The sequence below is a fragment of the Mya arenaria genome, chromosome 16 (assembly GCF_026914265.1).
Source record: "Mya arenaria isolate MELC-2E11 chromosome 16, ASM2691426v1".
Classification (NCBI taxonomy): Eukaryota; Metazoa; Mollusca; class Bivalvia; order Myida; family Myidae; genus Mya; species Mya arenaria.
The window spans coordinates 15,355,350-15,372,907 of NC_069137.1; the positions used below are offsets into that span (position 1 = coordinate 15,355,350).

General features: G+C 36.4%; 1 protein-coding gene across 1 annotated transcript; it reads left to right on the forward strand.

The window, feature by feature from the left end:
• Positions 1 to 201: 201 nt before the first annotated feature.
• LOC128221978 (zinc finger protein 271-like) lies at positions 202 to 12,888 on the forward strand. The gene is made up of 2 exons (XM_052930707.1): positions 202 to 287; positions 11,393 to 12,888. Exon 2 carries the CDS (start codon positions 11,399 to 11,401, stop codon positions 12,605 to 12,607), a length of 1,209 nt encoding a protein of 402 aa, XP_052786667.1. The 5' UTR covers positions 202 to 287; positions 11,393 to 11,398; the 3' UTR covers positions 12,608 to 12,888.
• Positions 12,889 to 17,558: the final 4,670 nt, after the last annotated feature.

Below are 17,558 nucleotides of genomic sequence, written 5' to 3' on the forward strand. Positions count from 1 at the left end.
AAATAAGACTGTCAAACAAACATCGGCAACACAATCCGTTGCCTGGGGCCAAGTGTTGAACGGGACCGGATTTTAAGAGGAGAGACCGGGAAATAGTATCGACCCAATTTTCAACATGGGACGTAACCGCTACGAGGAACTCCACAGACACAACTCAAAGTCTTAACTGCTCCATACAATTATTTTATTGTTGTCTGTTACCGCATAATGGTGGAGTGCACCAACTTTATTCTTTCTTCAACCTTAACATTGTTTGAACCGTTTCATCCAAACAGTTTGCTGTACATGTAAGTATTCAATGCTATATGCTAAGTGGCCCACTAAGAACCTGACGAAGCAAATCAACATCAGGGGGTATTTAAGAAAACGATTATGAAATCATCATTAATTGGAATAATTGATTATTTTGGAAGCTTTTATCTGTCTTTCGGTTGGCGAGTCGGCACGCGGAATTCGATCTCGAACACTGAAATTTCAACTGCCTATTACATCATTATATTTTAATATTTTTCTCTAAAATTTTGTTTGGTAATGTATTTGTATAAATTTAATATAAAAACAATAAAATAAATGCATTGGAAGGCGTCTTTCGGTAACTTTCATGCGTCTTTCGGTGATTTTATCCGTCTTTCGGTAAATAATCGTATTTCGGTAAGTCTAGGGACCGGTGAACAGGTAAAAAGATAAACAAAAATGCTGGCTTATCTAATGCTTAATGGTTGCCACAGCTACCTTGAATGTGTCAGGGGCTGGGGATAGCGACAATTTGATTTCGCAAACTGTTCCAAAGTACATCCGATTGAGGATGGAATGAGAACTTGTGATAGTCAGTATCAATCTATTTATTTGAATTTGTCCTAAAGCTGCACTCTCAAAGATTGAATGTTTTGACAACTTTTAAATTAAATGTCTTGAAACAAGCCAATTTTTCAAAAATCTATGGAAACCAGTTATATAAGACTGCTGACAAAAAATTAGATCACAGATTTTTATATTTAAGTTCAAAAATTAATGTTTTATGCATTTTTCATAACGGTTTAAAGCATAAAACATTTATTTTCGAACAGAAATCTGAAAATCTGCAATCTGATCTTTTGTCAGCAATTTGATATCATTGGTTTGAAGATATTTACGCACAAAATGATCTTTCCAGTACTACACGTGATAACTGTTTGATAAATATATCCCCAATTTTATTGTTAAAATAACTCCAAGTGTCTTGTAGTAGATTGTAGAGTTAACTTGTATCACTATCACATACAGATTTTATATTGTGAATCCTACAAGTACATATAGTTTTGAAGCCATTTTTGGCCACTCAAATTGCATTATATTGTTAAAATACATAAACCAAATGCATCCTGTAATAGATTGTATGTGGAAGGATATTTTTTATGTTCTTTTATAAATGCCAATCCTGATTGTAAACATTCTTTAACTATTTTAGTATGACCCGAGATTGCAGTCACACATTTTCACAATATGTATTGTGTCACTAATTCATTGAAAATTATTTTTATTTTTTCTATTATGTATGTGGCAATTCAGGAGCAATGTTTCAAAGCCAAAGCAACTTGACGCAAACGGCATTCAAAACAAAACTTATAAATTGCATATTAATGTTAGGTGAAATAATAAATATAAACATTTTTTAAATGTGCAGGACACTCTGTTATTTTTTTCAAATTTGGTTTCAGTATGCGATCCTGGTGTCAGGTGCAATTAAGTCCTAAACAAGACTTAGGTTTGTTTCTGGTTAGGGGACCAAATCAATTTATTTGCCACTGACTCAAAAGATTTTATTGCAAAAAAAATCACTTGCCAAAAAAAACGGTAGCCGAATTTTTTTTTCCAAAAATATGCCATTTGCTTAATTTCATAACTAGATTTTTTTTCAGCACCAACCAGTGCATTAGTCCTTTTTTCCTGACAACAAAATGCCCCTTGAGTAGACCGGAATGGCTTTGAAATTAACTGACTGCAGAAAAAGTATACCCCTGCACTCATTGTGCATTGGGATAAAAGAAATAAAAACATTAATACTTAATTAAATATAGTAAATCTAGTTGTTAGCCAAAATATTAAAATGGAAATTTCTAAATAGTGTTATATAATATAATTGTGTTGGATTTAAACATCTGAATAATTAAGAAGTATTTGTTTTAGCTACAAGCCATTTATAAACTGATATGAAAATATTAGTTCAGGATTTTCAGAAACTCCTTTTTATACACAATTTATTATAATATTATCACAATTTTTGTAAAAATCAATCTTAAAGACCCAGTTTAAGGAACTTTTGGCATGATAATCATATGCTGTGCATCTTCTGCTAATTGCAAGTGTCACAGTAGGGGCAAATTGCCTGTGTATTCGTTTATTGTCTCAGGGCCATTTAGTGTCCATTTCTATAATAAAACCTCTCAAACTGCACAGCAGGATACTCAGATCGCAGACCTGATTTAAGAGGGATCAAGGAAAGTAGATTAAAATTAATACACAGACTGAGAGGTTGTGTACTGTACACTGACGGGGGTACAAGGCTTGAAATAGGCTAAATTGCTAATCTATAACTATGATTAAGATATAGGGGATACATGTATTTGTTGAATTCAGTGTAGATTTTCATGATGTCGGAATTACCATGGCCTGGTTGGTTTTCAATCTGCTATAATTGTTGAGGTTTTTATGGCCGATGATCTGAACTATTTGATAAGGTTATTGGTCAGCTAATGGATAAGCCTTATTGTAGTTGGTGTTTTATCAACATCAACCTTAATCCACCAGGACATTATTCCCGAACCCTACACATCAACTTTAACTTTCTATCTACCAGAAATGTCTGCCTGTTACATTGATAGAGTTGCATACCGTTCAGGACGAAACACTGCACAGAAAACTTTTTGTCAATATAACATTGAGATGGGTTGTAACTCCAATATTTTATGGCTTCATTGATGACATCATAATTATTTAACATGTTTTTGTGACAAAAGTAGAAAATAGGAAAAAAGTGGACTTTTTCTTTAAGAATTTTGTTTTCTCTTTGAAGTTATCATTTGGAATATTATTTTTTGTTTGTCTATATTTTATGGTTTCTTTATAAATGTCGAAGTTTGCATGTTGAAACTCCTTATTTTTGCAAAAGCGACCAGTTTTACTGCATATATCAAGTGGCAAGCATTAGTCAAAGACAGAAATTTTCCAACTGGTTTATTTGCATTTCTTGACAATCTTTAGTCAATGATAAATTCCATCTTTCATTTTGTTAATGTGATGTTCATAAGTTTTCATTGACTGACTTTCAATAGTAAAGAAGGTTCTTTTCAACATTTTTGAGGTCTCAAGTTTAAAGTTGTGCTGGTGGGAACCTAATCATATGGAAGACATTCTGATATTCATGAGCAATATAGTTTCAAGCCATTACAGTGTTTATGACTAGTGAAGAAGTAGGTCCAGTTAAAGTCATTTTGGTATTTATGAACTCTGGAGTTTGAAGTTGTGATGATGATTTTGACTAGCCAAGAAGTACATTAGAGCTTTTGGTCATTTGGATATATTCATGAACTTTGTAGTTGATGTCATGTTGGTGTTCATTAATTTCCAAGAAGTATATATGAGAAGTCATTATAATATTCATGAGCTATTTAGTTTGCAATCATGCCTGAATGTTTATGACTACCACAGAAGTAATTCTATTTAAAGGCCTAGTGTAATCCTTTTATTAGTGATCCCCCCAAAAAACACACACAAAAAAACATGTATGTTAAACAACCTCTGTGAATTAATCTTTATCTTATTGCCTAATTGTCTTATCAGACCTCGGATCTGAGTATGCTGCTGTGCAGTTTTAGACGTTTTATTATGGAAATGGACCCTAAATGGCCCTGAGCCAAAAATAAAATGCATAGGAAATTGGCCCCTACTGTGACATCAGTACAATTAGCAGGAGATGCACAGCAGGGGATTGTCATCCCAAACATTCCTTAAAGCTGCACTCTCACAGATATACCATTTTTGCAACTTTTTTAATTTTTGTCTTGGAGAGAGCAAATTATTACGTATATATCTGCAACCCAATACTGTAAGATTGCTGACAAAAATCAGATCGTAGATTTTCATATTTCCGTTCAAAAATTAATGTTTTATGGCTTAAAAATTTACTTACGGTTTAAGAAAAATACATAAAACATCAGTGTTTGAACTTAAATATAAAAATCTGCTTTCTAATTTTTTGTCAGCATTCTTATTTAACTTGTTTCCATGGATTGTCGCCATAAAAATTGGCTCATTCCAAGACAAGAAATAAAACAGTTGTCAAAACATCTAATTTTATGAGAGTGCAGTTTTAAACCAGGCCTGTAAGTCATTTCTGTATTCATAAGCTATGACAGTTAAGCCATTCTGGTTTTGGTGACTGGCTAGGTAGTATGATAGTCTGTTAAGTCATTATATGTAAGTAGATGATGTCATTATTGCCATGGTTGACATGCTTTGTACTAAGTAACTACTTGATAGGAAAAAGATTGAAACCAAAGCTATGTCAGTTAAGCCATGCTGGTGTTTGTGACTGGCTAGGTAGTATGAATAGTTTGTTAAGTCATAATATGTAAGTAGATGATGTCATCATTACCATGGTTGACATGCTTTGTACTAAGTAACTACTTGATAGGAAAAATATTGAAACCAAAGCTATGTCAGTTAAGCCATGCTGGTGTTTGTGACTGGCTAGGTAGTATGAATAGTTTGTTAAATCATTATATGTAAGTAGATGATGTCATAATTGCCATGTTTGACATGCTTTGTACTAAGTAACTACTTGATAGGAAAAAGATTGAAACCAAAGCTATGTCAGTTAAGCCATGCTGGTGTTTGTGACTGGCTAGGTAGTATGAATAGTTTGTTAAGTCATTATATGTAAGTAGATGATGTCATAATTGCCATGGTTGACATGCTTTGTACTAAGTAACTACTTGATAGGAAAAAGATTGAAACCAAAGCTATGTCAGTTAAGCCATGCTGGTTTTTGTGACTGGCTAGGTAGTATGAATAGTTTGTAAAGTCATTAAATGTAAGTAAATGATGTCATAGTTGCCATGGTTGACATGCTTTGTACTAAGTTACTACTTGGTAGTAAAAATATTGAAACCATTCTGATATTTCTGATATTCATGTGATTATTAAGATGTAGATTATAAGTATCTTCAATGGCCGAGAGTGTAAGATAGGTTCATTCCGACCGAAGCGTAGGGTGTTTTGCGGAAACCAGGTTAACCGAGTTTCCGCAAAACACCCTGTGCGAGGGTCGGGATGAATCTATCTTACACGAGTGGCTATGGTAGATTTTTTCACACCTCTGTGAAACAAAATTAAGAAGATATGTATATTTTGCTGGAACTATTTTGTGCGTAGTGAAAATAAATGCGTATGGATATATGGTATTTGTGGTTGTCATGGAGATGCGTGCAGTGATTCAGATTATGTTAAAAGTCAAATCGGTCTTCAAATAGTTCTGAGGAGAGTAAATCATTATTTCTTGAAATGTGCGTAAAACATTTTTATGGTGACATTTCAAGCGAGAAATAATTAATTAGCGATCTAAATATTGCCACAAGACATGGTTTCTATGATGCTACAGACGACAGTCTTCAACAAGGGAGGTAATTAGAATCTAGCGACCATTAAAAAGTAGTTCCATACGGCATTTTATATACGCCCATAGGCAAGATACGAATTTCTAGCATGGTTGAATTATTGGATCTACTTATCTGAGGTGGGAGAAATAATTCTGTAATTTAGTTGTCATTCTGTGGTTTATGACCAATGATAATCAATCTGATATTTAAGAGAGCAAGCATATGGAAGCAATGCTGGTATTAATTGCTTGTTTAAAGTAAATGGAAGCCATTGTGATAGTCATGAGCTAAGGGGATGGAAATTATGCTGGAGTTTATGGATCTTTAAAGATTAGATGGAAATCAGTCCATATTCATGAGCTTAAGAGATGGAAATCATGCTCGTGTTTATGGATCTTTAAGTTTAGATGGAAATCAGTTCATATTCATGAGCTTAATAGATGGATATCATGCTGGCGTTTATGGATCTTTAAGATAAGATGGAAATCAGTCCATATTCATGAGCTAAGGAGATGGAAATCATGCTGGCGTTGATGGATGTTTAAAATTAGATTGAAATTAGACCATATTCATGAGCTAAGGAGATGGAAATCATGCTGGAGTTTATGGATCTTTAAGATTAGATGGAAATCAGTCCATATTATCCCCCGCCTTGAAAAGTCGAGGGGATATAGTAATGGTAGGCGCGATTCCGTATGTCCGTCCGTCTGTCCTTCCGTCCGTCTGTCCCTGGAAATCATGCTTGAGTTTATGGATCTTTAAGATTACATGGGAATTAGTCCATATTCATGAGCTAAGAAGATGGAAATCATGCCTGAGTTTATGGATCTATAAGATTAGATGGGAATCAGTCCATATTCATAAGCTAAGGAGATGGAAATCATGGTGGAGTTTATGGATCTTTAAGATTAAATGGGAATCTGTCCATATTTATGAGATAAGGAGATGGAAATCATGCTGGCGTTTATGGATCTTTAAGATTAGATGGGAATCAGTCCATATTCATGAGCTAAGGAGATGGAAATCATGCCGGAGTTTATGGATCTTTAAGATTAGATGGGAATCAGTCCATATTCATGAGCTAAGGAGATGGAAATCATGCCGGAGTTTATGGATCTTTAAGGTTAGATGGCAATCAGTCCATATTCATGAGCTAAGGAGATGGAAATCATGCCGGTGTAAATGGCATGTTAAGAGTAGATGGATTTAATTCTGGTATTTATGAGCAAAATATGAATTCAAATTACTCTTGGGTTGATGATTTGTTTAGAGTAGATGGAAGTTATTCCTATTTCATATACCAATGAGATGGAAATTATGGAGGGGTTAATTACAGGTTACATATAATGTCTGTCATTATAAGGGCTGATTGTTAATAGTATGCATAGGTGATTTGTAATGATGTCTCTTTAATATCACTTTAACTTAAAATTAGAAATAAGAAATACATGTTAGTAAGTAATAGTGATTTTTTTTGCAATTTTAGGTAGAATGCTTATATAAAACATATTGTTATAAACAATTTGATAGAACAAAAATTTAAACAAGTAATTCACTGAAGACCGAGTGTTTGTTTAACAGAAGTTATATGGAGCAGTATTTATCTAGTCGTGTATATCTTCTATATACTCGTGTTTTTGTATGTACTCAATGGCTTGACACCCACGTGCTATTTGGTACTACAACCAACTTTCTATGAATCAAACGTATTATATGTTTGTGAATGACATTCTAACCGTGGATTTATAGTAAATTATTTAGACTGGTACCTTGCATTATCACCGAAAAACAATATTGGTGTAGGGTCGATTTGGTCGAGATATCATTTCGGCCTACTTTTATTCATTAATGTTTGTTTTAAATCGTGTGAATTACGCTTTGAATATTCATTTTATATCAGTTAAAATTAAATTGTGTAAATTTCGTTATTGCGACTTATATGTGTTATTTTATATCACTTAAATTTAAAATAGTCAATTAATGTCGTGTTAAGGCACTTATATTTGTTATCAAATGCATAATTTAAACTAATATTCACAATATGCCCGTAAATTCTCAAATGCTTATTTAGTAGCACAGCGTGTATATAAATCGTTTGCACAGAAAGTAAATTTCTAAAATAAGGAGTCGTATGACCGGCGACCAGTCAATCCAAAAGGAGAGAATAACTTTTTCTAATTTCCTGTTCTAAACAATAGGCTTATTCGTTACATGACATTTTGGAAGTTTTACACGGATCAAAACGGTTATTGACGACACATTTTAAGTAAAGTTGAATAAGAGTTGATATCATTAACAAATCTTTTTTTTATAACTAAAATTTATCTGTATTCACTTCCACATTGAAAATTGCAAACATGTATCCCTATAGACGCGGATTAAATTTCAACAATCCAGAACGGGAAGTGAAATATATGATTAAGAATAATACACATAAATGATTTTGAATGTTTTTTAATAATTGTTATAATAAAAATAAATCCGTGTCCTGCAGATTGTGTCCGAGTTCCTTTTAAAATGTATCAGAAAACTATTTCATTCCAGTCATGAAAAGCACATCATGCATTTAATTACGAACATCCGTCAATAAAAGAAGACAGTCGAAAAATGCACAAAATCCCTTACCATGGAATGGTGCATATTTGGACATACAGTTAAGAGTAAATTACGTGGCTGTGTGCAGGCTGTAGCTTTTGTGTGTTTTATCACATTATAAAATTACTCGCCACAAGTGTTAGACATACCAAGATGACGTGTTGTGTGCAAGATCTGCGTCCCTACCTCAAATATCAAGGTCAAACTTAGCGTTAAAATACTATACTCGTAGAATGCTGTTAAAGAGGGCATAGAAAACAGAGGTGTGACTTTCTCATGTATGGACATATATATAATAATTGCCACATGTGTTTTGGCATAACAAACCGTATCGATTTCAAGACCCGTGTCCCTACCACTAAGGTCAAGGTCACACTTTGTGTTTAAACACTATCGAATGCTGCATATAAGGACAAAGCGTATTATGTTTGTGTTCGGGATTTATTTTTTCTCATGTTTGGACTTGTTTTAAAATAACTTGTCACATATGATTGACCTACCAAAACGACGTCTCGCGTGCATGAACCATGACCCTATCTCTAATGTCAAGGTCACACATATTGTTTAAATATTATGGAATGTTGAATATAAGGACATAGCGAAGGTGGTGTCAGGGCCGTAACTTTTTCATGTTTTGAGTGATTTTGGAATATCTGGCATTTAAAGTCGATATGTCGCGACCATTGTCACTTACCCGGTAGTGTTTAAATACGATGGACTGGTGCAAATTAGGGCATAACGCAGGTGGCTGTGTGCGGGCTGTAACGTTCTCATGTATTGACGGATTTTAAAATAACCTGCAGCATGTGTCTGGTATACATAAACGACGTTTCGCGTGCAAGACCGGTCTCCCTACCTCTTCAGTCAAGCTCACATTGCATTTAAGGTCATACGAGTGTAGGTTGTCAAATCTTGGCTGAATTATGATGTTTGGTCCAGGCAGTTAAGAATAACTTGACGTACCTTTAATTGATATTTTCTTCCCTGTTTATGCCCCCGAATGTGGGCATATTAAAATCGCACCGTCCGTCCGTCAGTCTGTCCGTCCGTCCGTGTGTCCGGCTCAATAGCTCGTGTCCGGGCTGTAACTTTCCCTTGTATGGACAGATTGTAAAATAACTTGCCACAGGTGTTCCACATACCAAGACGACGTGTCGAGTGCAAGATCCATGTCTTTACCTCTAAGGTCAAGGTCACACTTAGTGAATATTCACAATGGAGTACTGCGTATAGGACATAGAGTATAGGTTGTCGTGTCCGGGCTGTAACTTTCCTTTGTATGGACATATTATTCTAAAATAACTTGCCACATGTGTTCCACATACCAAGGCGACGTGTCGCGTGCAAGACCCGTGTCCCTACCTCAAAGGTCAAGGTCACAGTTAGTGTTTATTCACAATAGAGTGCTGCATATAAGGGCATAGAGTATAGGTTGTCGTGTCCGGGCTGTAACTTTCCCTTGTATGGACGGATCTTAAAATAATTTGCCACATGTGTTCCACATACCAAGGCGACGTGTCGCATGCAAGACCCGTGTCCCTACATCTAAGGTCAAGGTCACACTTAGGTGTTTATTCACAATGTGGAGTGCTGCATAAAAGGACATAGAGTATAAGTTGTCGTGTCCGGGCTGTAACTTTCCCTTGTATGGACAGATTTTAAAAGGACTTGCCACATGTGTTCGACATACCAATACGACCTGTCGCGTGCAAGACCCGTGTCCCTACCTCTTAGGTCAAGGTCACACTCTAGTGTTTATTCACAATGGAATGCTGCATATTAAGACATAGAGTATAGGTTGTCATGTCCGGGCTGTAACTTTCCTTAGTATGGACAGATTTTAAAATAACTTGCCACATATGTTCCACATACCAAGACGACGTGTCGCATGCAAGAGCCGTGTCCCTACCTCTAAGGTCAAGGTCACACTTAGGTGTTTATTCACACCGGAGTGCTGCATAAAAAGACATAGAGTATAGGTTGTCGTGTCCGGGCTGTAACTCTCCCTTGTATGGACATATTTTAAAACAACCAAGGCGACGTGTCGCATGCAAGAGCCGTGTCCCTACCTCTAAAGTCAAGGTCACACTTAGGTGTTTATTCACAATGGAATATTGCATATATAAGGACGTAGAGTATAGGTTGTCGTGTCCGGGCTGTAACTTTCTCTTGTATGGACAGATTTTAAATGACTTGCCACATGTGTCCGACATACCAAGACGACATGTCACGTGCAAGACCCATGTCCCTACCTCTAAGTTCAAGGTCACACTTAGTGTTTATTCACAATGGAATGCTGCTTATAAGGACATAACAGTGTACGTTGTCAAGTACGAGTGGTATTTTTTATGTTTAGAGGCAATTTAAAATCACTTGCCATATGTATTTGACACGTAAAGGCAAAATCAACTTTTCATGTACTGACCTTGTTCATAGGTCAATGTTATGTACTAAATTCGATCGAAAAGTAATGTCACATACGGGGGCATTCGTAACATATTGTGACAGCTCTTGTTTTTTTTTCTTTAATGCATCAAACCTGAATTCCTTAAACTATTGTTCTACTCCAATCATCAGTATGCTTCCAAAGAATATATGTTCTATATGCGTGTTCTTCACCTGAAAGTAATCTCTTCTCTTCACGCCTTGCGGTAGTATGGGGAATTCAGTTCGATAATAATACATGACGTAGACAGTAAAGTGAAACATAAGAAGTATTATTCGACTTTGTGGATGACCTACTTTAAACTTAGTTCTTTAAACATATGTTATACACTTCAACTACAATGAAAATTCAATATTCATAGTCATGACAGGCCAATGCTTATTTATAAAGTTGGAGGTCATTGTTTAACAAGCCGGTACATTGCAGTTTTGAAAAAAACAACCCACACACATATATATATATATATATATATATATATATATATATATATATATATATATATGCATATTATGTATTGCAATAATAAACTGCCGTTAATAATGAAGGTCCATCAAAAAAGCACAAACTTTGAACCTACTGTATGCCTGATTTGTATATATATATATGTATTTTTTTCCAAAAAAAGAGAAATAAAATATGTGCAGAAAAATTGACTTATTTAACCTCTATTGCCCAAAATATGAAACAAACACTGAAACATGTACTATGTTTTCAGATTTACATGGACATGCACACGCCAGGAGAGAAGCCACGTAAGGTTAATGGGGCTAAGTTTCATCGGAAATCGGATTTGAAGGGTCACATGAAAATACAATCAGGAATGAAGCCATACAAATGTGAAATATGTGATGCTGCTTTCTCCAAGAAAAGTAATTTACAACCACATATAAGAAGACATACAGGGGATAAGCCATACAAGTGTGAGGTTTGTGATGCTGCTTTCATCCAGAAAAGTCATTTACAACAACATATAAGAACACATACTGGAGAGAAGCCATATCAGTGTGTGATGTGTGCTGTTGCTTTCTCCCAGCAAGGTCATTTACAACAACATATAAGAACACATACAGGAGAGAAGCCATACAAGTGTGAGGAATGTGATGCTGCATTCTCTAAGAAAAGTGATTTAAATAGACATTTTAGAATACACATGGGAAAGAAACCATACCAATGTACGGTGTGTGATGCTGCTTTTTGTCAGAAAAGTGATTTACATAGACATATTACAATACATACAGGAGAAAAGCAATACAAGTGTGAGGTATGTGCTGCTGCCTTTTCTCAAAAATATCAATTCAAAATACATGTCCGAATACACACAGAAGAGAAGCCATACAGGTGTGTGGTATGTGATGCTGCCTTCCCACAGAAAAGTGATTTACATAAACATAAAAAAATACACACAATTGAGAGTACATTAAAGTGCGATGTATGCGATGCTACCTTCTCTCGGAAAGGTAATTTACAACAACACATTAGAATACACACGGGAGAGAAGCCATACAAATGTGAAGTATGTGCGGCTATTTTCTCTCGGAAATGTTATTTACAACAACATGTAAGAAGACACACAGGGGAGAAGCCATTCATGTGTGACGTATGTACGGCTGCTTTCTGTCAGAAAAGTGATTTTCAAAGACATTTAAGAATACACACCGGCGAGAAACCATACCAGTGTGATGTATGTGCTGCTGCTTTCTCTCAGAAAAGTGATTTTCACAGACATTTCAGAACACACTCGGGGGTGAAGCCATACTCATGTGAGTTATGTGATGCTGCTTTTTATCAAAAAAGTGATTTACATAGACATATTAAAATACACACTGGTGAGAAGCCATACAAGTGTGAGGAATGTGCTGCTGCCTTCACTAAGAAAAAATATTTACACAGACATTTTCAATTACACACGGGGATGAAACCAAATGTATGATGAATAGGTTGCTACTTTTTTCAACAAGGTACACATGATATAAATATGTGGGCATCTTACTGCCTTTTGATAACATTGTCAAACTTGGTTTAATTGTGCATTCTTGTTTTTACTGATGTATTTTGTGATAGAATAATTCTCATGTTCAAATAGACATGACTGTTGCTGTCGATTATGTTTGTCTTTGATACAATTCATGCATTTAAACAAATGTGCGAACTAGTTTCGTCAATACATGTACATGAAACAGCACTGTGGCCAAATTAATCTTTTACTATTGATTATTAAATAAATTACGTATCACATTCGTATGCCAAATTATTACATTTTGTACCACCCCGAAAAAACACTGTTTTGAACGTTGAAATTACGGAAAATATCATTCATGGTTCGGTATGTTCCTATAGGTGGTCCGTAAAGTCCCAAAATATGGTCCGTTATATCTGGTCCGTAATGTCCATGGACCGAAATGTCCCGACACCATACCTTTTATGGGACATTTTTTAAAATAGAAACACCTGTTGTCTGAACATGTTACGTTATCTAGATCCTTTAGATGATACATACTAGTCTCCTCACATAACAAGATATTAATTATTTTATATTTAGACAACGATTCAAACAAGAGGAGAACAACTTTCAGTTGAAAATAGAAGTTGACGTTGGTCATCATAAACATGTAGCAGACAATAGTTAAATGGTGATAAAAAATGACCAGCCAGCATTCTTAATGTAAAATAAAACTACAAAACATGTTTGATAAAAACAAAGTACCAATAAACAAAAAACGTATGCCATATACCGTTATAACAAACTTTTGGAAACGTGTTATGGACATTGAATAATTTGTGCCCAACCTAGTAAGTTACGTTTGTATAGCTAGGTTTACGAAACATAGAACCGAATTCACCCAAGCTCACAAAAGTTTCGAATGGTGTTTTGCTTAGAACTTTGAAATAAATTGGTATCTAATACATAGATAAACTTGAAAATTCAATGACATTTCATTTCACATAATAGTTTAAATGAAATATTGTCGGAACTGCACGTTACCCAACAATGCAATAAGCATGGCCATATACTTGTCTTATTACCTCCCCTACTTCAAATTATTATTAAGATTTTAATTGATATATTTCGTATAGGGCAATTTTGTATTTATATGAAGCAGAAATCAAAAAAGGTATCAGTTCGACAACAACTATTACTATCATATACGCAGTTGTCTGGTATCATTATTTGAAATTGAACCATTTTATCATAAACCATCCATATATTTTGAACAATATTTTATTTCTCTCATCGTTCAATTTTGGGTAAAGGACAAGTATGACTGTTGAAACACCTTTTAATCCGAATGCAGTTGGTGTACGAAATCGCTCTGTCTTGGGCAAAGGACAAGCATTTAATTTAATACAGCTTATAATTCAAATTCAGTCAAGACAGCGATTTATATTTTGCGAATGTTCACCAAAAGCAGTTCTGGCTAAATTATATTGAAAATATGGAAGAAATTCAAAAACATATGAAAACTAGAAGCCTCAAGTTCTTTGTTAAAATTGGACTTGTTTAAACCATCTTTATTTGTAAACGAAGCTCTGGTTATCGGATATACTTACATAATTACAAAAATATATAACTTTAATGCTGCACACAAAACTATGTGAGGCGCGGTAAAACTATGATGCAAACGTAAATTTTTTACAGCACACAAAACTGTGTGAGGAGCGTTGAAACTATGATACTACCTTTTATTTAGCACAAAAATTTGTGTGAGGAGCAGTGACTATGATATCACCTTTAATGCTGCACACACAACTGTGTGAGGAGCGGTGATACTATGATACAACCATTAATGCTGCACACACAACTGTGTGAGGAGCGGTGACTATGATACCACCTTTAATGCTGCACACACAACTGTGTGAGGAGCAGTGACTATGATACCACCTTTAATGCTGCACACACAACTGTGTGAGGAGCGGTGACTATGATACGACCTTTAATGCTGCACACACAACTGTGTAAGGAGCAGTGATACTATGATACCACCTTTAATGCTGCACACACAACTGTGTGAGGAGCGGTGACTATGATACAATCTTTAATGCTGCACACACAACTGTGTAAGGAGCAGTGATACTATGATACCACCTTTAATACTACACACACATCAGTGTGAGGAGCGGTGACTATGATACAACCTTTAATGCTGCACACACAACTGTGTAAGCAGCAGTGATACTATGATACCACCTTTAATGCTGCACACACATCTGTGTGAGGAGCGGTGACTATGATACCACCTTTAATGCTGCACACACAATTGTGTAAGGAGCAGTGACACTATGATACCACCTTTAATGCTGCACACACATCTGTGTGAGGAGCGGTGACTATGATACAACCTTTAATGCTGCACACACAACTGTGTAAGGAGCAGTGATACTATGATACCACCTTTAATGCTGCACACACAACTGTGAGGAGCGGTGACTATGATACCACCTTTAATGCTGCACACACAATTGTGTGAGGAGCAGTGATACTATGATACTACCTTTAATGCTGCACACACAACTGTGTGAGGAGCGTTGACTATGATACCACCGTTAATGCTGCACACACAACTGTGTGAGGAGCAGTGATACTATGATACTACCTTTAATGCTGCACACACAACTGTGTGAGGATCAGTGACTATGATACCACCTTTAATGCTGCACACACAACTGTGTGAGGATCAGTGATACTATGATACCACCTTTAATGCTGCACACACAACTGTGTGAGGATCAGTGATACTATGATACCATCTTTAATGCTGCATACACAACTGCGAGGAGCAGTGATACTATGATACCATCTTTAATGCTGCACACACATCTGTGTGAGGAGCGGTGACTATGATACCACCTTTAATGTTGCACACACAACTATGTGAGGAGCGGTGACTATGATGCCACCTTTGATGCTGCACACACAACTGTGCGAGGAGCAGTGATACTATGATACCACCTTTAATGCTGCACACACAACTGTGTGAGAAGCAGTGATACTTTGATACTACCTTTAATGCTGCACACACAACTGTGTGAGGAGCGGTGAATTTGATACTACCTTTAATGCTGCACACACATCTTTGTGAGGAGCGGTGACTATGATACAACCTTTAATGCTGCACACAACTGTGTGAGGAGCAGTGATACTATGATACTACCTTTAATGCTGCACACACAACTGTGTGAGGAGCAGTGACTATGATACCACCTTTAATGCTGCACACACAATTGTGTGAGGAGCAGTGATACTATGATACTACCTTTAATGCTGCACACACAACTGTGTGAGGAGCGTTGACTATGATACCACCTTTAAGGCTGCACACACAACTGTGTGAGGAGCAGTGATACTATGATACTACCTTTAATGCTGCACACACAACTGTGTGAGGATCTGTGACTATGATACCACCATTAATGCTGCACACACAATTGTGTGAGGATCAGTGATACTATGATACCACCTTTAATGCTGCACACACAACTGTGCGAGGATCAGTGATACTATGATACCATCTTTAATGCTGCATACACAACTGTGCGAGGAGCAGTGATACTATGATACCACCTTTAATGCTGCACACTTATCTGTGTGAGGAGCGGTGACTATGATACCACCTTTAATGTTGCACACACAACTATGTGAGGAGCGGTGACTATGGTGCCACCTTTGATGCTGCACACACAACTGTGCGAGGAGCAGTGATACTATGATACCACCTTTAATGCTGCACACACAACTGTGTGAGAAGCAGTGATACTTTGATACTACCTTTAATGTTGCACACACAACTGTGTGAGGAGCGGTGAATTTGATACTACCTTTAATGCTGCACACACATCTGTGTGAGGAGTGGTGACTATGATACTACCTTTAATGCTGCACACACAACTGTGTGAGGAGCAGTGACTGTGATACTACCTTAAATGCTGCACACACAACTGTGTGAGGAGCAGTGATACTAGTACTATGATACCACCTTTAATGCTGCACACACAACTGTGTGAGGAGCGGTGACTATGATACTACCTTTAATGCTGCACACACAACTGTGTGAGGATCGGGGACTATGATACCACCTTAAATGCTGCACACACAACTGTGGGAGGAGCGATGACTATGATTCCACCTTTAATGCTGCACACACAACTGTGGGAGGATCGGTGACTATGATACCACCTTTAATGCTGCACACACAACTATGTGAGGAGCGATGAAACTATGATACTACCTTTCATGCAGCACAAAAACACTGTGTGAGGAGCGGTGATACTATGATACCACCTTTAATGCTGCACACACAACAGTGTGAGGATCGGTGACTATGATACCACCTTTAATGCTGCACACACAACTGTGTGAGGAGCGGTGAAACTAAGATAATACCTTTCATGCAGCACAAAAACACTGTGTGAGGAGCAGTGATACTATGATACCACCTTTAATGCTACACACACAACTGTGTGAGGAGCGGTGACTATGATACCAACTTTAATGTAACACACACAACTGTGTGAGGATCGGTGACTATGATACCAACTTTAATGCTACACACACAACTGTGTGAGGAACGATGACTATGATACCACCTTTAATGCTACACACACAACTGTGTGAGGAGCGGTGACTATGATACCAACTTTAATGCTACACACACAACTGTGTGAAGATCGGTGACTATGATACCAACTTTAATGCTCTACACACAACTGTGTGAAGATCGGTGACTATGATACCACCTTTAATGCTGCACACACAACTGTGTGAGGAGCAGTGAAAATATGATGCTATTGGCATGCCATCATAAATTTACATTGGCACTTTTGTAATCACATGCATGATATGTATGCAGAGGAACAGATAACAGATGTTTTCGGTGTAAATTGGC

Bases quoted from the DNA above. Each gene is read 5' to 3' on its own strand.
- LOC128221978 (XM_052930707.1), top strand. From the start codon at position 11,399: ATGGACATGCACACGCCAGGAGAGAAGCCACGTAAGGTTAATGGGGCT.